The sequence below is a fragment of the Pleurodeles waltl genome, chromosome 7 (genome assembly GCF_031143425.1).
Source record: "Pleurodeles waltl isolate 20211129_DDA chromosome 7, aPleWal1.hap1.20221129, whole genome shotgun sequence".
Lineage (NCBI taxonomy): Eukaryota > Metazoa > Chordata > Amphibia > Caudata > Salamandridae > Pleurodeles > Pleurodeles waltl.
The window spans coordinates 399,364,547-399,389,595 of record NC_090446.1 but is presented as its reverse complement, the minus strand read 5'-3'; the positions used below and the strand labels follow the sequence as shown (position 1 = coordinate 399,389,595).

At 43.2% G+C, this 25,049-nt stretch overlaps 1 protein-coding gene across 1 annotated transcript in view; it reads right to left on the bottom strand.

Moving 5' to 3' along the window:
- The window catches only part of LOC138304113 (rho GTPase-activating protein 39-like), a 598,847-nt gene that overhangs the window by 479,197 nt on the left and 94,601 nt on the right, over nt 1–25,049 (bottom strand). Inside the window, exon 2 of the mRNA XM_069243876.1 lies at nt 10,691–11,122. Coding sequence (XP_069099977.1) covers nt 10,691–11,122 — 432 coding nt within the window. The remainder of the gene's footprint in view (nt 1–10,690; nt 11,123–25,049) is intronic.

Genomic DNA, 25,049 nt, shown 5'->3' with positions numbered 1-25,049 from the left:
CCCAAACAGACCGAAGTCAGGTGGTTATTGGGCTTGCATGCTTTCTTCTGCTTGCTAGAAGAATCGTTGGGCAATGTTGCTAACACACTTTTTTTTAACCAAGTATAATCGCGAAGCTCACCTAACGCCTGCGTTAATGCACAACAACTTGGAAATGCACACCACCTTTTTTGGGGGGGGCGGGGTTTGACATGTCGAAGGAAACACACAAATAACAGCATAGAAGCAATTGTTAGCTTCAGCTACATGGAGTAAATCCTAGATCAGTTCCTCCCTTATCACAGGACATTCTCTTGCAACGTTGTCCACAAACTGCAAAGGACATCCAGCAAAATGGTGATTTACAAACGTTGAGCTAAAATCACAGACACTTCAAGTTAACCATTCACTTTCTCACATTACAAGCATTTAAAAAGGGTAAAATCATTTTTACTCCACTAATCCGACGGGGCCTCACAACCCCAAACAGTTTCTGTTGTCAGACCGCAGTTAAGCAAACCTGATTTTTGAAGTGTTTCTCAATTTTAATTCAAAATCACAGAACATTCTGTTATGGTCCTAGGGTTTCTGTTAAATTTTACTTTGTATTCTCGAGTGTGCCCTTTATAGGTTATGTCTAATGTGTCATCTTTGAGATTAGAGAGAAAAGCTCCACTATATATACAAATGAAAGCAAAGAGAGAAGGTAAGCAATGGTATCTCTGGATTGAGGTGGGAAGAGCAGTGACCAGGACAACGAAACAAAGCAGCTAATCTTGGATAAGCCCAGGGTGCATGTCAATCAGGACCTGGGAAGCAGATTCTGGGTCTATAGACCATCATCTCCACAGAGAGTGTCTCCATATTTGTTTATCAACATGCAGAATAACATTGTCATAGTAGCTCGGACGGCCTCTTTGAAACAGCAACCTTTACATAAAAAACAATGTTTGTCTGACCATGCATGCTCCAAATGCCTTTTATTTTATTTGAGTTGCCAGTGAACATGGATTTTGAGGAGCCATGTTCACCATTATAGCCTATAGAACTTGTAATGCGCTGGACAGGATATCCGTCACGTTTGTGATGGAGGAACCCCTCCGTCAAACACTAAATCAGGTCCTAAGTCATTTTTGGTGAATTCAGGAGATGAAATATGCTAAGACGGGCAATGGAGAGCACACTTCTACAAAAACACTTTTCCTGGCCTCTCCCAAATCCACACGAGCACTCAGCAGGGCCTGATGATGCACAAGCAGCCTTCATTTGTTGAAGAGGCCAAATATGTACTTATGGGGAGAGGTGGGGGGTGGGGGGTCGCCAATACTCAACGGAAATGATAAAATCAGCAACTCTGGATGTATTAAGCACAATATTGATATGAAGCCTCTCAGGTATTTGTCATCTCAGACATCAAACTATCTCACACATTATGACCCTTCTCCAGACATTCACCTACTTATTGTGGCTCTCAGCAAAGGTCTTCTAGTTTTTTGAGAGGCAGCAATGAAGACAGGGGCAAGAAACAAACAGGGGACAACCTTGAGTGGAACTCATTCATAGATCTTGCATTGTTGTTAATAAAAATGCCTTCTGACATGCTGTTCAATAGGGGAGTCGGAAGAGTTGTGATCAGTACTGACCAGGAGTAAGAACTGTTGGTGCTGAGAGTGCGGTAAGAATACAGCCCAGAAGTGAAAGGCAAAGATGGCTGCTAGAAGAATGTTGAGACAGCAAAAACAGGTTTGCTCATCTGTGTCGGGCGGACGTTGCCAATGGACGAAGCAGGGAGCTGTGTCCAGGAACAAATGGGGAACAGCTCTGGGGATATCAGAAGAGCTGGAAGAGATGCTCAGTCATCATGTAAATGAAAATAAAGTGAAACGAATGCCATGCAGGCAAAAGAGCACAAAAGGATAATTAGTCAGGAAGGTGTGTAGCCAGCAGCAACAGGCAGGGGGCACACTGCAGACAGTCTGTACCTAAGAAAAGGTAAGCAACACCTCTGCATGCATAAAGAAGTCCTCAAAGTACAAGCTTAGACTTCTGATTCCAGTGTAATTTAATCCAGGAACAGACTCAGTTCATTTAGCTCCCATCAGAGTCTTTGACATACTATACAAATGAAGAACATAGTTTTCTAATACTGAAGTCCAACTGAAATAAAGATTTTAATAGAATCAAATCAAAAACTTTACTTGGTGATGCATAAGTAAATTTGCCGAAACCCAATTTTCACACATTACCATGTGTGCACTATAAGTTTTATCAGTAAAACTGCATGTCCCTGAAAAATCAGTGGCCATGACAATGAAGAATATGCTATCTGTAAATGACAGTGGGCTACTACACCATGAGTTAGTAGGAAAATGTTACTGAGCCAGTAAGATTCACATGCTCTGCATCCTTCCACCATCTAGTGTTGGGTCCGGAAGGTTGCAGGTTTCTTTTGTTCGAAAAGTCTTTGGAGCCACGGGACATAATGGCTCCTCCATTTGCTTGCAATGTGCATGATCCTCATTCAGATTGTTTTCCCACAGGCGGTGAGGTATGGAGCATAGTGAAAAGATAAGAAAGTGGAATAATCCATGCATGAGAATGCATATCAAAAAGAGTGTAACGGCCACAGGTATCTGGGGGGGCGGAAGGGTGCATGCAAATCTACAGCACTACATGCCACAAACAGACACTTACTGGGTAAGTAACATTTTACGTTTGATGGCATGTGTAGCTGCAGATACACATGCTCTGCACAGACTGAAAACCAATGGTTAACCTGTGGGTTTTACAGTATTCTGGAATAGAGTACGTAGCACTGTCTATCTTCACTTGCTTGATGGCATGCTAAAACATCCACACAATAATGTTTAGTGAAAGTGTGTGGTGTTGACCATGTAGCTGCTTTGCAAAAGTCAGCTATAGGTATGTTACCTAGAAATGCCATAGATGTACCTTTTTAGATGTGGTTAAATTTGTGCTGGCTGAAGGTGAGATTTTTGGTAATTGATTGTGAACCCTAACCTGTGTAGAGTATCTATTGTGTACTGTGTATGCTGTTGACAGTCTTGAATGGTGCTGACTTTTATTAGCCAGTCGTCCAGATATGGGAAGACATGTATGTGTTGTCTTCTGAGGTATGCCACAACTACTGCTAGATGTTTTGTGAATACCCTTGGGTGCTGTTGTTACTCCAAAGGGTAGAACTTTGAATTGGTAATGCTTGCCTCCAATTACAAATCTTAAGTACTTGGGATGTGCTTGATGTATAGGAATATGGAAGTAAGCATCCTTTAAATCTAATGCTGTCATGTAGTCTTATTTTTGTAACAAGGGAATGACGTTCTGTAGAGTGACCATGTAAAAATGTTCTGACAGGATATACTGATTTAGAAGTCTGAGATCGAGAATTGGTCTGAGGGTGCCATCCTTTTTTGGTATGAGGAAGTATAGAGAATATACCCCTGTTCTTTGTTGATTGATGGGAACCATCTCTATTGCACCTTTGAGTAGAAGAGATTTTACGTCTTGTTTCAATAGAGCAATGTGTTCGAGCGAAGCGGGTGTGATCAGGGTGGAATGTTTGGTGGAGTGGAGAGGAGTTCTAGCCAATAACCATTGTGGATAATTGACAGTACCTATTGATCTGTTGTAATCTGTTGCCAGTAAGGATGGAAATATTGCAGTCTTCCTCCCACAGAAGATGTATGCTGTTTGGGAATGCAGGGTGAGTCACTGCTTCGATGAGGTAGAAGTACCTCTTGTGGCAGGAGATTTACCTCTGGATCTAAAATTGTGTACTCTATAAGAGCTCCTGAAAGATCCCCTGGGAAAATATTTTTGTCCCTGTTTTTGCTGGGACGTACAGGCCTCTGAAACTTATGATTTAAAACCTCCTCTAAATTGAGGTTTGCGAAATGAGCCCCGAAAAGGTGTTGTATAAAGGGCTCCCATGGCTTTCTCTGTTTCTGAGTCATGTTTTAATTTTTCAATGGTTGTGTCCACTTCCGGTCCAAATAGTTGCTGCTTATTAAAAGGCATATTAGGGACCGCTTGTTGTATTTCAGGCTTAAAGCCTGAGGACCTCAACCAAGCATGCCTTCTAATTGTAATGCTAGTGTTTATGCCTCTAGCTGCTGTGTCAGCTGCGTCTAATGCTAACCTGATCTGGTTATTGGCAATGGCTTGCCCCTCTTCAACTACCTGCTGTGCCCTTTTCTGATGTTCCTTTGGGAGGTATTGCAGGAACTCCTGCATCTCATCCCAATGTGCCCTGTCATTTCTAGCTAAAAGGGCTCGTGAATTAGCAATACGTCAGCGATTCGCAGCCTGGGTTGCCATCCTTTTGCCTGCTGTGTTGAACTTGCGGCTTTCTTTATCAGGGGAGGAGCGTCCCCTGCAGAATGGCTGTTAGCACGTTTCCTGACTGCACTGACTACAATGGAGTCTGGTGGTAACTATTGGGAAATGAAAACTGGATCTGTTGGTGCTGGTTTATATTTCTTGTCTATTCTAGGTGTTAACACCCTTGCTTTGACTGGTTCTTTAAAGATTTCATCTGCGTGTTTGAGCATAACAGGCAGCATTGGCAAACATTGGCATTGTTTGTGCGTTGAGGAAAGAGTGTTAAAAAGAAAATCATCTTCCAATGGCCGAGATGCATATGCACACTATGATATGCTGCTGCCCGGAAATTACTTTGATTATATACTGTGGTATCCTCAGGTGGAGATGGTCTTGTGGGATAGAACTCAGGATCATTGGGTGGGATTGGATAAGAATCATACATGTCCCATGGATCCATGTTATAAATACTATCACCCATATAGTCCTCATGTGAAGAAACATGAGACTGTGTGGGTGAAGTTGGTGGTGGTGGAGAAGAGTAAAGATAAGGCAAATGTGGAAGAGAAAGCTGAATAGCCTTTGGCTTTTCCTTATGCTTAAATATTTTCGCCAATGAAGGTCCAGCATCCAAACTCTTCTGGAATGCTAATTTTCTCTTTGTCAAAGGCGGAGATGCAATAATCTTTCCTGTCTCTTTCTGGATTTGAATCCTCCTTTGTTTCTGGTCCATGACCTCAAGAATGGGTGTAATGTCTGACTCACTCCCTCTCGTTCTGAAGATTAAGCATGTTTTTTGCCTTTTAGAGAATGTTCCGAAAGTTTAGTGGCAGAATGCTTTGTACTGGCCAAAAAAATAGTTTGAGTAGATGGAAAAAGCTTTTTCGGCTCCGAAGATGGACTTTGATGTCTTGGCTCCGAAGAGGAACGTGAATGTTTTAGTTCTGATGTACATGGAAACTGACTTGGTTGGGATGTGGAAGCCTCCATCTTTCGACTTGACGCCAAAACAGGCGTGGCAGTCTGTTGGTGGGGGTGAGTTTTGGCCTTCTTCGGTGCTGAACCCGAGGGTCGATCGAAGAGTTCATGTTTTTGGGTGGAATCATGGCTTAGAAGCAGTGGTGTCCCCAAGGCCTTGTATGGTCTTTTAGTTTGATGGGTGGGGGCTGGTGTAATCGCCTACTGAGCCGCAGGAAGTACCTGGCTGTCCTCTGAATCTCGGTCAGAGTCCGAATCTGGAATGGTGACTGCCATCTGAGCCTGTTCTTCACCAAGGATGCCGGGGTGGGCTCTGTGGATTTCAATGCCATCCCCAAACGCCTTGCTCTCCGATCTCGTAGTGTCTTCTTTGATCTAAAAGACCGACACGCCTTGCAGCTTTCTTCTCAATAGTCTGAAGAAAGGCAGAGGTTACACACCAAATGCTGGTCAGTGTAGGGAAACTTGGCGTGGCACCGAGGACAGAATCGGAATGAAGTCCGATCCAAGGGCCTGTGACCCAGAAGGCCCGAAGAGGCCCGAGAATGGCGCATGTGCCCAAAAGTGTGTTTAATCGATCCCGACGCAACAATCGGATCGAGTGTAGTGGGAAACCGCGATCGAAACTATACGGACGGTACGATAAAAGACAGAGATGTTCAGATAGTACCGAACCGAAAGTACCAGAGCAAGAGGAGACACGTCCGAACCCGACAGCCAAAAGAAAACAATCTAACAAAGGAGTCTGATGCCCATGCGCACTATCATCGAGAGGAGGAGTGACTTGATCACGTGACTCGAAAAAAGCTTCTTCAAAGAAAAACAACTTGTAACACTCTGAGCCCAACACACTAGATGGCGATATATGCACAGCATGTATATCTACAGCTACATATGCCATAGAACATTATTATATATATATATGATAAAAGCCACCCCCCCATTGCTGTCAGAAGCTCCACGGTCTGACCGTCGATGAGCCAGGCCCTGGCTTATGGGAAACCTTATTCACCCTTGATTAAATCCTGCTGTACTGCTTGAAAGATGAGAGCAGCACAACAGGTGACTCTACAAATGTTAAGTTGTGTCTCTGGTGTAATAAGAGGGCCTGATAAAACGTGAGCCTGCACAACTCTGTGATTATTGTGCACTTTCATCCGACCCGCTCTCAAAAAACGGGACATTTCTTTGTTTTGACAAAAAGAGTTGAGACACTGGGACAAGTCCTTAAAAAAAACACTTACGTGGATGGTAATTGCTATTTGCAATTACCATCCACATAACTTTAAAAAAACTAGATGAACTGCACCATTGCGGCCTCTAGTGGCAGCTGCTGCTGGCTCCACAATTCATGAACAGGCGATTACTGACTTTATAGGCTGGTGGCACCGGAAGTAAGCCTTTGCCCGTCCTTTGCCATCTTTGGCTTTTGCTCCAGTAACAGATCTTTTGAATAGACATCTAGCATTCCCTCTTTTGCCCACCAGAGGCAAATCTAACACCTAAACACATGGCCTAAGTTTTACCCTCAAGGAAAGTACTGGGATTCCACATTTATCAGAAACACTGCCGTCTACAAGGTTATGGGCAGAGGTACCATAATGTCTGCAGGGAAAAAAGATGTATAAAGAAGAAAATGCGGACCTTTATCTGACAGACAAGTTATGAGAAGCGTGGTATCTGCCTTCCTTAGAAAATGGTTGGTTTAATATTTTAAAAAGTTTCAAAGACCTGGCCAACACAAGGAAGAATGCCAAAGAAACACACAGCAAAATCTAGCTGAATAAGCAGATGTTTACTTCTGGCAGCTACTGCACAAAACTAGGCTATTAGTGTAGGAAAAATCAGGGAATAAACACAATGCACCACTGACTGGGACAGAAAATAAACATTGTGGGATAAAAATGGAACCACCTCAAACAAAGGAAAAAGAGACATCAACATGGTCACAAAAACAGAATTTGATGTCTAAATGGTAACAATAATAACCTTCACCGTGGGCAGAGTTCATAATCCTTACAGATAAGCGATAAACTAAAGAATTGTGGCCCTTTATGGTTGATAAATGCAGTTAGGATCTAAACAAAAAGGGGATGCACAGGTCTTAACCCCTTTAGTGCGGGTCACGACCAGTGGCCGACACCGGGGAGGGTGTTTGAAAATCCTTGGGTGCGTCGCACCCGATGATTTTCTTTTTTTTTTTTTATCCCTGGGAGACACAGAAGATCCCCGCCCCCCACTCCCCCTACTGCAAAGAGCAAATCTGTATTTTAAGTAAATAGCTGAGTACGTTAATAAAGTCAGCCACTACCTGCGCTATAATACAAATTAAATGTATGTGCGGGTGGGGGGTGGCTATGGAGAGATGAAGAGCACGTTTGCTGGGTGGCAATGAGGAAATCCAAGGAGGAGGACATGGGAGCACCAATAATGAATGTTGGACTGGGCGCAGGAGGTGCTAAAGTCTGTGACGAATGGTATGTGACAAGGTGTTTGAGTGTCTTGAAAGAACGTGCTGATTGAGGGAAGAAGCGCAGGTAAGGCGGCCTCTACTGTTGCACGTATCACACACACACACCAGCAATTTTGTGACTGTCTATGTAGGCTAGTGTTTTAGAGCAACAGTTTAGCCAAAAGCAGAGATGACATTTTGATGGATGACTGCTGCTGACGTCACTCTGGTTATAGAGGACAGCTCTGACATAGGATCAGAGACTGAGACAGCATCTGAGGGATAGGACAATTGTGCAGACTGTGGGAGTGATTTTTCAGTTGGAGGAGTCCCATTGGATAACTCCTTCCAGTAAATTGTGAGGGAGGTGATGAGGCAGTCCTGTTGTTCCTTCGCAAGCACAGTCTGTGCAACAGGGCAATAGTGGGTTAGCCCAACCCAGAGAGCAGGTGAATGCGGGGGCAAGCACAGATAGGGTGCTCTCTTGGGAGCTCCCCAATTTAGTTCAGCCCCGAATTCCACTGCCCAAATTGTATTGTGGAGACATCAAAATTATCTATCACAAAACAAACTGGTTTTGTAAGGCAGGCACCTGTGTTTTTGGTCCTGTGTTCGGCCGCTATATAGGGAAACATACTAAACCCAAACATTTCTGGAAACTAGACATCCGGGTCCACATAGGTGTGGCTTGTGTGGATTCCCCAAAGTTGTCCTACCCAGAATACCCTGCAAAGCGGAAATGTTGAATAAAAACTATTTTTCTTGCATTTCTGTCACACAAACTACAGGAATATGCTGCGATCCACAAAATTCCTACCACCCAGTGATTCCTCACCTGTCCTGATAAAAACACTACCCCACTTGAGTGCCTATACCTAGTGCCTGCGTAAGGAATGGATCACCCCAGGGTCAACAGTTGCCTCATGTAAGTACCAACATTGACCGTTGTGTGATCGATTCCTGTCGCGAGCACTAGGCCTACCCACACAAGTGAGGTATCATTTTTATCGGGAGGCTTGGGGGAATACTGGGTGGAAGGATATTTGTGGCTCCTCTCAGATTCCAGAACTTTCGGTCACCGAAATGTGAGGAAAAAGTGTTTTTTGGCCACATTTTGAGGTTTGCAAAGGGTTCTGGGTAATAGAACCTGATCAGAGCCCCACAAGTCACCCCATCTTGGATTCCCCTAGGTGTCTAGTTTTCAAAACTGTGCAGGTTTGCTAGGTTTCCCTAGGTGCCTGCTGAGCTAGAGGCCAAAATCCAAAGCTAGGCACTTTGCAAAAAACAGCTCTGTTTTGTTTGTCAAAATGTGATGTGTCCATGTTGTGTTTTGGGGCATTTCCTGTCGCGGGCACTAGGCCTACCCCCACAATTGAGGTATCATGTGCAATGTGCAGGTTTGCTAGGTTTCCCTAGGTGCCTGCTGAGCTAGAGGCCAAAATCTACAGATAGGCACTTTGCAAAAAAACACGTCAGATTTCAAAGTAAAAATGTGATGTGTCCATGTTACCTTTCCTGTCGCGTGCATTAGGCCTACCCACGCAAGTGAGGTACCATTTTTATCGGGAGACTTGGGGAAACACAGAATAGCACAACAAGTGTTATTGCCCCTTGTCTTTCTCTACATTTTTTCCTTCCAAATGTAAGACAGTGTGTAAAAAAGACGTCTATTTGAGAAATAATTCACATGCTAGTATGGGCACCCCAGAATTCAGAGTTGGGCAAATAACCACTGCTGTTCAATACCTTAACTTATGCCCATTTTGGAAATACAAAGGTTTTCTTGATACCTTTATATTTCAGCAAATTAATTGCTGTATACCCAGTATAGAATGAAAACCCATTGCAAGGTGCAGCTCATTTATCGCCTCTGGGTATCTAGGGATCTTGATGAACCTACACGCCATATATATCCCTGCAACTAGAAGAGTCCAGCACATGTAACGGTATATTGCTTTAAAACATCTGACATTGCAGGAAAAAGTTACAGAGTAAAACGCTGAGAAAAATGGCTGTTTGTTTCAGCTAATTTCAATATTTCTTTTTTCCAGCTGTTATTTTCTGTAGGAAAACCTTGTAGGATCTACACAAATGACCCCTTGGTGAATTCTGAATTTTGTCTACTTTTCAGAAATGCTTAGCTTTCCGGGATCCAGTATTGGTTTCACACCCATTCCTGCCACTAACTGGAAGGAGGCTGAAAGCACCAAAAATAGTAAAAATGGGGTATGTCCCAGTAAAATGCCAAAATTGTGTTGAGAAATGTGGTTTTCTGATTCAAGTATGCCTGTTCCTGAAAGCTGGTGATTTTAGCACCACAAATCTTTTGTTGATGCCATTTTCAGGGGGGAAAAACAAAAGCCTTCTTAGGCAGCCCTTTTTTCCCATTTTTTTTTTTTAAAAACAACATTTTATGCGTATTTTGGCTAATTTATTGGTCTCCTCCAGGGGAACCCAGAAACTCTGGGTACCTTTAGAATCCCTAGGATGTTGGAAAAAAAGGACACACATTTGGCGTGGATAGCTTATGTGGACAAGAAGTTATGAAGGCCTAATCGCGAACTACCCCAAATAGCCAAAAAAGGGCTCGGCACGGGGGAGGAAGGCCCAGCTGCTAAGAGGTTAAGATGTGTGTGGGCAAGAAAATAAAGATCTCGTAATGTCCATGGATCTGCGCGACATTAACGCAACATTGGAACAAAGCTATGTTACCTAGAGATGCCTTCGGACTCGGATACCTCAGCATTTAGGTAGACTGTGACTAATCTTTCAATTTGCTTGTATTTGAAACGGTGGATTGATTGGCACCCGATAATTATTCCTGCGGCCTGCCAGACATAACATAGTACACGAAATAAAATATTGTCATGTTTAGATAATGCAGTTGGCATGGCAAAGGAATGCATTCTGCTGACAGTTATAAACGCAACAGTCACCTACCTTCCTGATTCCTTCCTACTATCCAGACTATCACCTTTACCCCTCGCCGCCTCCTTGCCTCTCTCCATTTCCTGCATGAGTGCGACGTGAACTGGGGTGTTCCTGCCTTCGCTGCTAGTGCTGCCCCGGTGCGAGGGGCGCTCACTACTCATCCGGCCCCTGAAGTCGGACTGGGAGCTGCGCTTCATGGCCTGAAGCTGAGCTAGTGGCACTATGTCGCAGTTTTGAGGCCTATGCCAGACCGTCTGTCGCGAGATGGCATTGTAGTAGTAGAAACGGTTGTTGTTCTGGTCAAACAGCTCCCACCACTGTTTCTCGTCGGCCTGGCGCACATTCACGTTGGCCGGAGGCTCCCAGCCGCACTCCCCGGTCACCAGGTTGACGTACATGCGCTCGCGGGAGCGAGGCTCGATGATCTCCACCCAGTCGGAGCTGAAACGGTAAAAGACAGTCACCGTAAGTAAAATAAGAAGCTGGAGTCAAACTGTGAATGCAGACGCTGTCTGAGTTGGAAACCATTCACGTGCACTCGCGACAGCTGCTCCGATCAGACTCACACCTGTCAGGCTTTCACAGCTGTCCCACCAGCAAACAAAAAAAAGAAATATACAACATGCTTTTTGGAAAGGAAAACGTTTAGGTGTTTGACCTATATTCTACACTGAATGTTCTTCTTAGCAGCCGGGCTCTCCGTATTTTACTGTGCCCACTCCCACATATCAATTCACCATGCATTCGCTCAGAACTTTTTTTTTTTTTTTTCAGACCGCCGATCATGCTGCGGTACCCCAGCCAAACTAGCGCATCAGAAACACCAGCAAGCCAAGAGAAGGGAATATTTTCCTGTAGGTCAATGTTCCGATGGTTAAACCAATAACAGCTTTGTTTTTGGCGACTTAAAGGGAAAACTATATGACATTAAAGCTGCTTTAGGGCGCAGCTCCTGCAAGGAAAAAAACTACAGAAATAATGTACATCCTTTACATTTATGCAGAATGACCTCCTTAAAATCTTTATACGGGCGTTGCACCCGCCATACTAATTAATCGGTCTCTTAAAGCCCGTTTTGAATATGCCCTCTAACCAACCGCCCCTCTTCCCTCCAAAAACAAAAATAGGTTGACTGTAATATACATACGGGAAAAATCCCTGTCGCATTTGGAATGGTCACTGGAAACCGCCACCGGGAACCTCAGAAAGTGTTTGACAAGTTGAGACAAACACGTTGTACAAGCAATAACTTGGGGATTTTCTTACCAGTGTTATTGGTTTTCACAGATGGACTGTGGGTGTTGTGAGAGACGATCAATAATAGGCTTGATGTTGAGGAAAATCTAGAATTTAATGTAGCCACTGAAATCTTGAGTTTGGGGACATGTCATAGTTTTGGTCCTCCCAACTTGAAGGTGAACAACTGCAATACGCAAACGCCTGCAATCCCCTTTACTCTTCTGTTATGGACGACCTCTCTCCTTTCCCAGAGCCAGGTTGGTTTACAGGACCTGTAATCCATTATTCGTCATGTATAACTATTGGGTTTATGTGACTGGGGTCGATTTTGGCCGCAGGAAGATAGTAGATATGAAAGGAATTTAGGCGGCCAGTCGGTAGGCACCCTTGGAAGAAAGTCTCACTTTGGAGTCTCAGAACAAAAAGCATTTCAACAACTCAGAGTTAATTTGTGCAAGTACTTCTGATAGATTTCTTTCTTGAGGGCCTAACTCAACAGTATGATAACATAACTGTATTTGTAAAAACAAGTTCATGGCCGTTTATGCAACCTGAGGCTGATCTACTGATGTTTTTTGTTACTTAACTCAAGGATACTAATTTTACACCACCCCTCCGATTCAAACCTGTGAGTAGAGACATTAGTCCTCTGAGCCATCTGACTGGGCACGTGATGAAATTCAGACCCCATTTTCAATTTTTTGAGTTTTCAGCCTTGCTATGCTAATGTTAGAAGCTGCCACCCTACTCCCCCCAAAATAATGCTATTTTGGATCGTGTTGATATGGGAGCTTGTGGCATTTTATTTGGTTTTCGGTCAGGGAGTCTGGGGCATTTCTTGTCCAAAACAGCTCCCACCTCCAGGAGTGGTGGGTGAATACTGCGCAGTGAGAAACCCCATAACAACATGGTCAGAAGATTTTTAGATAAACATCAGTCAGGTTTCATGAAAATAATACAATTTAGTAACACCGAAAGTTTTCGTACATGACTGAACATCATTGTAAGCCACCCAAAGTACTGGAAATCAGCTTGTGCCGGGCAGAGGCAGAAGTGATCTTAGTTTAACACGTGAACTTGTCAGACACAAGGATGTTGAGTAAGGTGGTGTGTGGGGTGGGGGGGGGGTATGCAAGAGTCGGCTTTGGCTGGGTACTGGACTGTGGTAGGGGGTAGCACGGAAGGGTTGGAAGCCCGAATAAGGTTTATAATCAGGATCTGAAAATGGGTTCTGTACACTGTGACATGCTTTGGATATTCCGGGTTGATTTGTTCAAAGTTCGCCCCTAGGAGTAAAGAAACAAGAATACTCATGTAGACGACGGGTAGCAGAGCAAAATATCATCTTGACTGTAAAATCTACTGTGTCAACTAGCAGCGATGACCTGAATTTTAGGTCGAGCACTCAAGCGCTCTAACGTGTTGTAATCTATATGTGGACTTTTAACCACGCCCATCACTATCACTCTTTCTTGGGCTTGCCTTTCAAAAATCCTCTATCGTCATTGGTAAATGCTTTACGTTTGTCCCTCCTTGGGGCGGTGCTGTTAGCACCTTGGACATTGACATTGTTACATGGATAATTGCACGTTTTCCGATACGTCTGACAGTGAACAAACTTCTTTTTCCTTTTCCGCTCATGGCGCCACGCTCATAGCGGCTTTGAATTGGCTCGATTAAATCAACTGTTTTACTTTTCATTTTTAATTTATGGGGCAAGAAAAGTCCATTTAGGAATTTACATCGCTAATAGCTCTAACTCGAGCAAATACGGGACCCATTGCACTGCAAATGCTTGTTTTAAACCTTGTCTGCTTTTGCACATTGCAATTCTGCTTTTTAAACATTCTGGATCTGTATTCGTGAGACGTGAACATTAGCTGCACTGGCCCTCGAAAATCACGAATTTGGACGGACTAATTTCTTGCAGACTTCATCAGAAATGTTTCTTCAATCTTCATTCTATTTCTTATGTTTTTGGCTTTTATCTTATAGTTGTAATTATTTTTAAATAAACAAGAAAATGTATTTGCTTTTGTGCTCCTAGCAAGCGCTCGGTCTTATACTGGCGATAAGCCAGGGTGCTCAGGTTGTACGACCAACCTCATGATTAGATGACTCACTATAGCAATGGGGGCTATCTGCGTCTTCAGATTGCTCACATTTGTATCTTGATAACAACAAGCACTGGCAAACCAACAGGTCTTGCCTACGAGTTACTGGATTTGTAATGTTTTTTGCCATGTTGAACAGCACTGCCGCTGCTCTGCAACCTAGATGAAAGTTAGAAATAAAAAGGCGCTATGACGTGGCATACCATTTTTTTCAAACATTAACGGCTGCTGCACTTCAGCCAAGCAGCCGTACAACATGGCTTAATGCTTTTAAGGGCAACTATTGGTGCTGTCACTCTATTTTTTTAGCCATGCTGTACAGCAGCGCGAGGTTAGGCTTTCATTTAAATCCCAACTCAAACTCGACACACTGTGTGATCCTTTGCATTTAGCAGCATGGCAATCGTTACCATTTTCTCTTTCACCTATATAGTGTTGATGTCTATATAGAAAGTCTGTTATGAAATACTTCTCTTTAATCCAGAGAGTGCAAAATTAATGAACAAAAACAGAAAGAGACCCACGCCGGAGGCTGTATTTGTAAGCCTTGCACAGCAAAAGATATCTGTATACTGGTTACCAGACAGCATGGCACGGACTGTGCACACAACTTATCACTGGCTGAGTGCCAGGTGTCACCATAAGTGTGTGAGATAATAGAGTGTGTAAAGTATCACCCAGCACACAAATCTGCACCTCACATGCTGTGCCAGATTTCAGTGCACAAGGCAGACTTGAGAGAGGGACAAAAAAAAGGTGATGTGCGAGCAGCAGGAACAGTGTCCTAGTAGGTGGGAACTTCAATTCAAGGCAACCAGGTGCATATACAGAGGCTTAGTGCACCAAAAAAGATGTCCCCTATTATGATGTGAGGATCACAAAGTTACTAATGATGGTGAACACTAATACAGCGCTATAGACTAAAAACAAATGGAAAAAAGTAGCTCCAAAATGCAACCAGTGGATGAACAAACACTGGGCAAGGAACTAGTACTCTGGTTGTGCTCCAGTGGAGGGACAAATACACGAAGACGAAGTGAAGTCAGCATGCGTTGGCCAAAAAGAATCAAGGAAATGAGAGTGACGATGAAGCCAACCAATGGTAAGCAATGGGCAGGCTCTAAGACCCCTGTGAGTAAACAAAATGTCTCATAATCAACAGCACCACAATCTCTCTGGCGAGACCTAAAAAACATTGGCAAAGCCAAAATGTTCAGTGTTGACTGCCAGCATCTTAGCTTTGTCTGTGCCTGTTTTATTTTGTAATGGTTTGTGTAAAACGTTATGCTTGGGGAGCTGCTGGGCTCTCACCAATTTCTATTTAGGGGAAAAAACACTAGAGAAAAGCAAATATATTTTTTGGTATGTAAAACCACACTGGCATAGTAGTCCATGGCCCTGAAGGGATTACTTTTTGTGCACATGTGCTTCGTGTGAAAGAGAGGAATGCTGTCGCTTATAGTGAAGTTAGCCAATGGATGAAGTGGGCTTACTCATCGCCCCAAGCTCTATCTATCTATCTATCTATTTATCTATCTATCTACATGCAGTTTAATTTTGTGCATGTGCTCTGGAAGTAAAATACATAAAAATCCTCGAGTGGAAAAGAAAGTGGACAAATAGTCCATCAACATGAGAACCAATAACTACAAGAGGCACTCATACATACGTAGTAATCAAATAACAGAGTACTTACAAGTCAATATTGTTATATACTTATACTGTGTATTATTGCCAATAAGAAAATCAAATTAGCTAATAACATTTATCAATGTCCTTCTGTAGAGTAACAATGTTCGTATCCAATGTGGTCAAATGATATGGTGTGATGCTCCAACGTATCCAATGTGGTCAAATGATATGGTGTGATGCGCCAAATTCTTGGTATAGACCAAAATTAAAGTCCCAATTTCTTCAGTTCAAAAAAAGTTATGATCTTCTTGGTGTGACTTTTGAAATCACAGCCAACACGTGTTTCATCTGGGATTATCCCAATGACTTCATCAGGGCTGTAATTATATATATGTCTATTATTATTGATACAATTGTATTAATTGTAGAAAGATACCATCACCAAAGTGATATAGATGGTGGTATAAGTATCTATTAGTGTAGTCCCAACTCACATTGGAGAAATAGGTACCATCACCATTGTGCTATAAACGGTGGGATAGAGCATGCATATTAGTCATAACTCGTAAGTTACTGTAGTGCATGTGAAATCCTCAAGGTAGTGCTGACTAATATATACAAAAGTCCATGTGTGAAGGTCAGGGGGATGGGACTTGATAAGTCACATTAAATTGCATAGCCTGATTTTATAATATATTGTTAGCGTAAGAACTTAATTTCTTACCTATACTGAATAGGTCCAAGGTTTGAGAAACTAGAAATCTTATTGTCGTATCCACGATATTCATATGTGAAATTCTATTATGAAAAATATGGGCACCGAGTAAGTAACCAATATGTAAATACATCAGAGTTAATCATTAGGGTTTTAACTTATAGGAACTCATATTAATAAGTATTGCATATATACCCGTTTCCCTAATTGGTAATGAGAGTGTGACTCACCGACCACTCATCTACATTCTTATGTCTTTAGTGAGTACCTCTATAATTGAGAAAACTCCTAACATCTCGCTACTTTGTGAGTAGCGGTAAAGAAATAAATTGTCAGAAATGAGTAGAATTGTATTTATAACTTGCAGTCACGTCTTCTCTTTGAGATATAGATTAAAAAAGAGTACCATGCTTTTCAATACGCTTACCTGCGTGTTGTATTGTTGTTATTTAGACTCGTATTTTTCTGTCTGGCACGAGTACGCGCAGCGCTGTGCGTCTATCAAACTCTGTAGAGAGCCTCTCCCCTCCATTTATACGAACAGGGGGTTAGGTACTGAAACGGCGTGCAGAGTCACGCTCAATTAGTTGGTGGTTAGCTGCATAGAAAAAGGACTAAAAGTCCCGACCGCCATCTTATTGGTAAACTAAAGCTGTTAGATAGAAAGCTATTACGTATTATTAACCACATCGTATTAACTCTAGTTGTATAATAGTGACTGTATGACGAGACTCATGATAGAACTAATGGGCCGGTGGTCAATCATAAGAATGTTCTCCGTATCATTTAGAGAGGAAGAGATAACAAAAGTCATTCTTCACTTATTAGTTTTTAGACAATATAAAATGTTAATTCCTAGTGACATGATTCTATATGAAAGAAAAGCTTCCGAGGTTCTTTTTCCGTTCCCAGATATACCTGTCTGCGTTAATCAGCTCTATCATCAATATATGTGAGTAACACATGTCAAATGAAGATCAGGGGCCCAAAGTGAATCAATTATGAGGTAAACAGTGTTAGTCACGTGAAAATTAGTAGATACTTGTAAAGGGAGGTTAAGGGATGGGGTTAGGGTTCAGTAAACCTATAATGATGATCATAATCTAGTGGCATATGAATTCTATTCATAGTAATGATAACACATGACAGCAAATAATATTGACACATGACAGAATTGCGGCCAGACATGCGCCCAACCTCCCTAACCACCCGATCCCATGCTGCACATTGCCCTTTGGCCATGCACAGCAGGAGTTGTCCGCGGCCTCTCTGGGTGTGAGAATAGGTGTGAAAGGGTGTATCTGGGGGTGAGAGTGGCTGTCAGATTGTCTGTCTGGGAGTGAGAGTGTGTATATCAGTGTTTTAGTGGGTGCGTCACTGTGTGCGCAGGCCAGTGAGTGGGTGCATGAGGGTGTCAGTGGGCCTGTGAGTGAATGTGTGACAGTCTGAGTGGGTGTGAGAGTGGGTACGTAAATGTCTGAGTGTGTCAGTAAGTGGGTGCGTACCTGTCTGAGTGGGTTTGTGAGTGGTTGTGCAAGTGTCTGAGTGGGTTAGTGAGTGGGTGTGTAAGTGGGAGAAATTGAAATAAGGAGATATAGAACGAGAGAAAGAAAGTAAGAGAGATAAAATTGTTTTAGGCTTTGATGTCTGATATACTTAGAATGAGATATTTCAGTACAATGTCCAATAAACAATGTATTTATTATTTTAAAAAAATATAATTCATTTTTATTAGGAAAAAAAAACGAAAAAAGGGAAATTAGTCCAACTGGACTCGAACCCCCAATGCTCAGTGTGAAGGTCTGTGACCTTCACACTGAGTGCTGATTTTTCTTTAAAGCCCTTTAGAGGCTATCTGTGACAGACTGTGAGGCCCCCCTCCAATGTAATGATAGCCTCAGGGGGTGGTGGTCCTGAGGGCTAATGGCCTTTCTTATTTTAAATATTTGTCCTGAGGGGAGGCCCCTCACATATTATTGGGTGATAGTCCCAAGGAGGTGGTGGTCCCCGGGAGGGGCGCCCCTGCATATTAGAACAAAGCCTTGGGGAGGTGGCGGTGCCCCACAAATAAATTACATTTTGTCCTGGAGGTGGTGGTCCCTGGGGTGCGGGGCACGTGCCCCCCCCCCGACACACACACAAAAGCTCAATCGCCCCGGGGAGGTGGTGGTCCCAGGAGCTTAATAAAGCCCGAGGAGGGGGTCCCCCTCCTACATTAACACCAAAAGCCCCCAGGACCTGTCCCACCCGGGGGCAAATGGAAAAAAAAGCGGCCAGACTGCATTTGTTTTTTTAAATTTCTGAAAACTATGCAGATTTTTTAAAATGCTTTTTAGCCCTGGAGGGGTCCCTCTACCCTGGCCCCCTTTCTTTTTTTAACCTTTTTTTTCCTGTGACTCGGCTGAAGGTGAGTCCCAAGCTGGCTACCAACACTTACTTGTTTGAAGTGTTGGCAGCCAATTAGATATCAGCGTAGGGACAGTTGGATCCACTGGGGATCCACGTTCCTATGTATCTATATTTTTTGGACTAAAATTACTCTGAAACTACTGAACAGATTTACACCAAACCACAAAAGTTGTGATCTGTGGAACAGAATCTAGCTTTGTGCCTAATTTGGTGTAAATCCGTTCAGTGGTTCGAGCGGGAAGCGTTTCTAAAGGTCCTATGAAAACATTAATGGAGAAAACACGTTTTGGGACCCGCCCCTTTTCTCTGCCCCAGCTTGACGGATCACCCCGAAACTTTCAAGGCAGAAGCTGAACTTAGCAAACTATAAGTTTTAAAAAAATTGTGAAGATTCATCAAGCGGCGCCAAAGTTATAGGCAAAACAAAAAACTCTCTTCCTATGGAAACTAGGTCCTAACTATCTAAATATATGTGTATATATATATATATGTATATATAATAATACATACACACCCACAAACATCCAAACAGGCTCATACATTACATTATTGCACAACAATGATTTTTTTAAACTGTACATTCTTACCAACATAATTACTTTTGACTTCTTTTTACTACAACCAAATGGAATAATGCAGAATTTCATTCAATGTTTTGAATTAACATCCAGTTTGGAGATACCCCATTTTCAAGCTAACTGCCTTAAAATAAAAAAAATAAAAAGTGTGATATGGTTCCATATTGCCATATTCGGGTGCTGGCGATATTTAAAAACTACTATACCTTTAACAACAGGCTTCATGATGTCACCAAAGGCAAGAAATGACCTTATTACAAAGTTACATATTATATATTCTTCCCTATTACAAGACTCCATATTATATATTATTTTTCTCTCTATATATGCATATATATACACACACAAACATATATATATATATATACATATACATATACACACGTGTGTGTGTGTGTTTATATATGTTTCAAAACCTAGCCAGATTGCTTTAATTGATATTAATACTAAAAAAATAAGAACAAATGACATTTACCTAAAGTCAGTTTATGATTTATTGTCACAACGGTTGGCTTATCATCACTTCGATATCTCACTTTTATGGCTTTTACATGTAGCTGAATTTACACATTTCAGGAAATCACACCCTGTATCCTGCAGCAAAACTCTTTACCTACGCAAGTTTACAACACTACCCTCTTCCCAATTTCTAAGCTTTACTTTTATTTTCAACAGTCTACTAAAAATATAATTAGTGTGTTCTCGATAACCTCGGAGAAGAAAGCGCTTCGATGTTACAGAGTGCTGGGAGTCCTTCGGAAAGGCACAAAGCAGGTGGGTGCACTCCAGCGGAGTGTGCGAAGGGAGAGGGAAGGTGTGAACAGGATCTGCCAGCAGTCCAAGATTCCACCTGCCTCCCTCCGTCATCGGTCATCAGAGGCCTGGCCACTCAGCTTTATTCCAAAGAATGCTGCATACGGACTGAACTCTTCAAGTCAACGGTACACGCGGGGGTGAAAGAATCCATCGTACGGCTTTATAGGAAGCCAACCGCTATACGATTGTGACACCATCTGCGGCCTGGAATTCTGAAAGGATGTAAGAGGAAGGTGAGGTGGCCAGATTAATGAGCGCCATGAAAATAAAAAATACTTTTCTTTGATCCAAAGTCGAAGGAAGACTCCTGCAACCTTCTGCATGTCGTGGCTTTGGGCACAGGCCCAACCTGCACATACTAAAGACTGGCCTTAGATCACACATGAAGTGTCGGAAAGTAGAGGGATCCCCTCGGATCCTAGTGCAGACAGCTATTCCTGGGCCTGATCTGTGACCCGGCCAGCGCAGAGAGATGTGCTGAATTTGTCCTGGTGCTATTTTTCATCCCCAGGACTCAATTCAGCACCACCCGCATGCAGTCTGCGTTTGGGTGCAGCAACCTGCAATCAGCAAGAGGGCAACTCAGAGTGTTTTTTTGGTTGCAGTCTATCAGATGCTAAAGACATCTTGGTAACATTCAGAAAGTTGACCTAGGAATACATTCTGCCCATTGCTTGCCACTGGATTTGTGGTTTGTAAATGACATTTTCTTGCCTTCCATTTGCTGGCTTATTTGTTTTATGCTGTCCAGGTTGAGTTTGTACCTTCCTCTGTCAAAACCTTATTTGCAGTATCCTTCCGAGTTCCTCCTTTTTGTAAACAGGCCTGTAAATCTTCTTCTTATTTTGTTGCATTTCCTGTGCATTCAAAGACATAGGTCAAATCTGAGGATGCTTTTTTACTTTTCTTTCACTGACTTTAAAATGAGAGGAGTTATGTGCCAATCTTGCTGGAAACTGGGGATAGGAAAACGTTTTTTATCTAGCAATCTACAGCATTTAAATAAACTCTGTAAGTATTTCAGAATATATCAGCATTAGAAACACAAATGCAGCACATTTTTGTCTTTTTCTGAAGTGTGTTAGAAACAAATACTAGGTAATGCAATATCCACACATTTCCATCTGTGCACTGCATAGTTTTATTAGTAAAACTGTATGTCTGTGCAAGTATAATGGTCTTTCAATTGCAAATGTGTTGTCCGTAATGGCAATGTTCTACCACACCATGGATACTCCACTCTACACTACTCCACTTTACTCTGCACTGCACCACTCAACACCTTTGAACTCTACTCCGCACCACTACACTTTACACCACTCCATGCCACTGCACTCCGCACTACTCCACTGCTCTCTAGGCCACTCCAAACTATGCCTCTCTACTCTACCCTGTACCACTCTACTCTTTGCCAGTGCACTCTTTGTTACTCTACTATACACCATTGCAGTCTTCGCCACTACATTCTACGCCATTCCAGGCTAGGCCACACCAATCTACCCTGCACAACTCCACTCTATCCACTCTCCACCACTGTACTGCATGCAACTCTGCAACACTTCACTCTACCTAACTGCCCTCTATGCCAATACACTTTACTCTTAGACTCTCAACTCTATGTCCCTGCACTCTACGTCAATCCACTGCACACCACTCTAACCTACTCTGCACCACTGCACTGTATGCCACTGCACTCTACACCACTTTACGCTACGCCATTACACTCTATGCCACTGCACTCTACCCTGCACCACTGCACTCTACACCACTTCACTGTACTTTGAAACAATTTACTCTTTGCCACTCTACTCCACTCTATCCACTGTACTCTTCTCTGCATCACTGTACTATATGCCTCTGCTTTCTATGCCACTCTACACCACTGCACTCTGACACTCTACTCTGCAACACTGTACTCTCCACCTCGAACTCGCTGTCACTTTACTCTATGCCACTACACTCTATGGCACTATACTCCACTCTGCACCATTCTATGCTGCTCTACTCTGCATCACTCTATGCCATTGCACCCTATGCCATTTGTCTCTACTCTGGGATCCACACCACTGTACTCTAAGCCACTTTATTCTACCCAGCGCCACTCCACTCTGCACCACTCTATGCTATGACGGTCTATGCCATGGCAGTCTATGCCACAGCAGTCTGCAAAACTGCACTCTACTATGCACCACTCAAATCTACGTGACTGCGTTCGACAACGCTGCATTGTACGCTGCTGAATTCAATGCTACTGGACTCTACGCCACTATACTCTGCATCACTCTTCATCTACGCCATTTCACTCTATACCAGTCCATTCTACTTTATGTCACTCTAGTGTATGCCACTCTACGCGACACAACACTATGGCACTCCCATACACGACACGCTCCGCTACTGCACTCTACAACACTCTACTCCACTCTTCCCCATTCCACTCTATGACACTCCACCCTACTCTCCTCTATGCCACTTTTAGCCATGATGAACAGAATCCACAACACTGTACAATATGGCTAAAAAAAAATAGGTATAGCCAATAGCTCTTGCATAGGCGAGACCAATTTGGCTTTGTCAGTGCTTGCATATTTTAACTTCCAGAAAGGCATAAACAGGCCTAATTTAAAGGGCTATCAGCCATTATTTTGTTCAAGTATCATCCTGGCCGGAAGCTATCTGGAACGTAACACGCAGATGTCAATTCAATGGAGGGAAACAAAAACACACAACCTATCGCTTCACAAGTACTTAGAGAGTATCAGGCCTCATTTCTGGAAATGAGGAACAGCCTGCTGTCCAAACCCACAGTTCCAATAGTTGGGGGCCCTCCTGCAGACTGACACCTGAGCTCTAAGGAGTGTGGCATAACCGGCTGAGCGAGCAAGAGGCAGAACAGCTGTCTACTGCCAGCTCTGGCTGGGAGGAGCAGTCCTGCTGTTTTATGTTTCTGGGAATTAAGACAATCCCAATGTGCTAGTTGAAGCTCGAGCTCAGAGGGTGAAATGGGCCTTGCTGTATCTGAAGCCTCACGTTCCTAAGAGTGTATTTGGGTCTGCTTTCAGCTGACAGTCAGATATCTCGGGGACCCTGAGGAACTCCCTGAGGTTCGAAGCTTAAGCTACTGTAGTAAAATCCATGAAGCTCTCCGACAGGCTCAGTGCCTCAGCCCACTGCCTCAAATGAGACGCACGTTCTAATTACAACCCACATAAAAATGTAGACACAACACTGTGACCTCATCTCTAAACACAGGAAGGTGCTGTGAAAATACCTGCTGAACCAGTCTGAAGTATGTGGTTCGCATGGTCGCTAAAGACAGAGCTGGGAAATATGATCGCTGTGAACATACATTAGGCTACGTAGCGAGGGATCGGTGTGTTCAGTGGCCGGCCATCGGCGTAGCAGAGCCCGCAGTGCTTTTACAGCCAGCAGCGAGGAGAGCATTTTATGCCGAATGGGATGGAGTGGAAGACCGACAGTTTAGTGATGCAAGCCCTTTGTTTAATGATCAAAAAGGTTTGACAACAGGTGGTGAGAAGGAAGCGGCAGATTCTCGCTCTTGAGAACGAAAGCTCAGATATGTACTAGCAAAGGGTGGTTCATGGTTCCATAAAGGATGCAACAACTCAAGAAGGGTGTTAGCTAGTAAGTTAAGTGCACATCACGCGCACATCTATTTCATAGTGTTTAGTGGTGTGAGGGGTTTCGCGATGGGGCAGAAGAGGTTGAACCCAAAGCTTTCAGGCCTAATACCATACATCGTATGCATCGGAATGCACAGAACAGGAGCGTAGGATAGGTATCTGTGCTCCGTATCCATGCCCGGGGTAGGAGTGAATAATTTGGAGCAGCTGGATGAACAGTTAACTAAGGACAAGTTCTGAGGGCACCTGGAGGGCTAAAATATGCAAAGGCACCTGATGGCTTCTTCGCCTTCTACAAAATCTTTGCACCATAGCTAAGCTTCCTCGTGACTTAATACTTCCAACAGGTTCACTGAGATCCAGGGGTTAACGTGCTCCATGGCAGAGGAGACTATCTCCCCAACTTCAAAGCTGAGCAAAGACCCTGTGCTTAGTACCTCATATTTACAACAATCCGGGCCAATACACTGGATGAGTCATTACCCTGGCTAATACATACTGATCAGACAGGCTTCATTTGTGAATGTAAAGCTCCTGGTAACACCAAGAAAGTCCTACACCTCGCAGTTATAACCAGGAAGAGGGGCAAACTCTGCCCTCCTCTCCTCCGACCCAGAGAAACTGGGTATTTTGCCAGCTTCCTTGACTGGGTACAGGCTAACTATAACTCTGCTGGGCAAGAATCAAATTTAATGGGCAGCAACCAAGGCACGCTGACATTCGATGGAGAAGATACTGGGGCTGCCCTCTCTCACTTTTATTATTTGCACTTATTTTAAAGCTCTTCTTGCAAAAGATCAGGAATAATCCCTTGATTTAAGGGGATCGGCCTATGGCTGATCACATATGAACTCTCAGCGTTTTCGGACAACACCTTCATAACATTAGAAGATCCACAGCAATCAACTAAAGAATTAATTAACAGTAAAATTGGAGGCTTTCCAGGCCATACAATTATTAGCATATCTGAGGGCCTAATTCTAGCTGGAGGGACACATATGATTACATATTTTCAGTCTAACCTCCTTTAAATAGCTGATGGTATGTGCTGAATACTTGTCAATCAGATTCAAACCCAGCTGACACTTGTTTCATGGCATAACCACTCCATATTTTAGGTAGGACATATTGCAGCCTTGAAAATGATGATGTTTCCTAAAATGTCATATATGTTCCGAGCCATCCCTTTAACCTTTAAAAGCAGTGATGTCAGTTTATTTC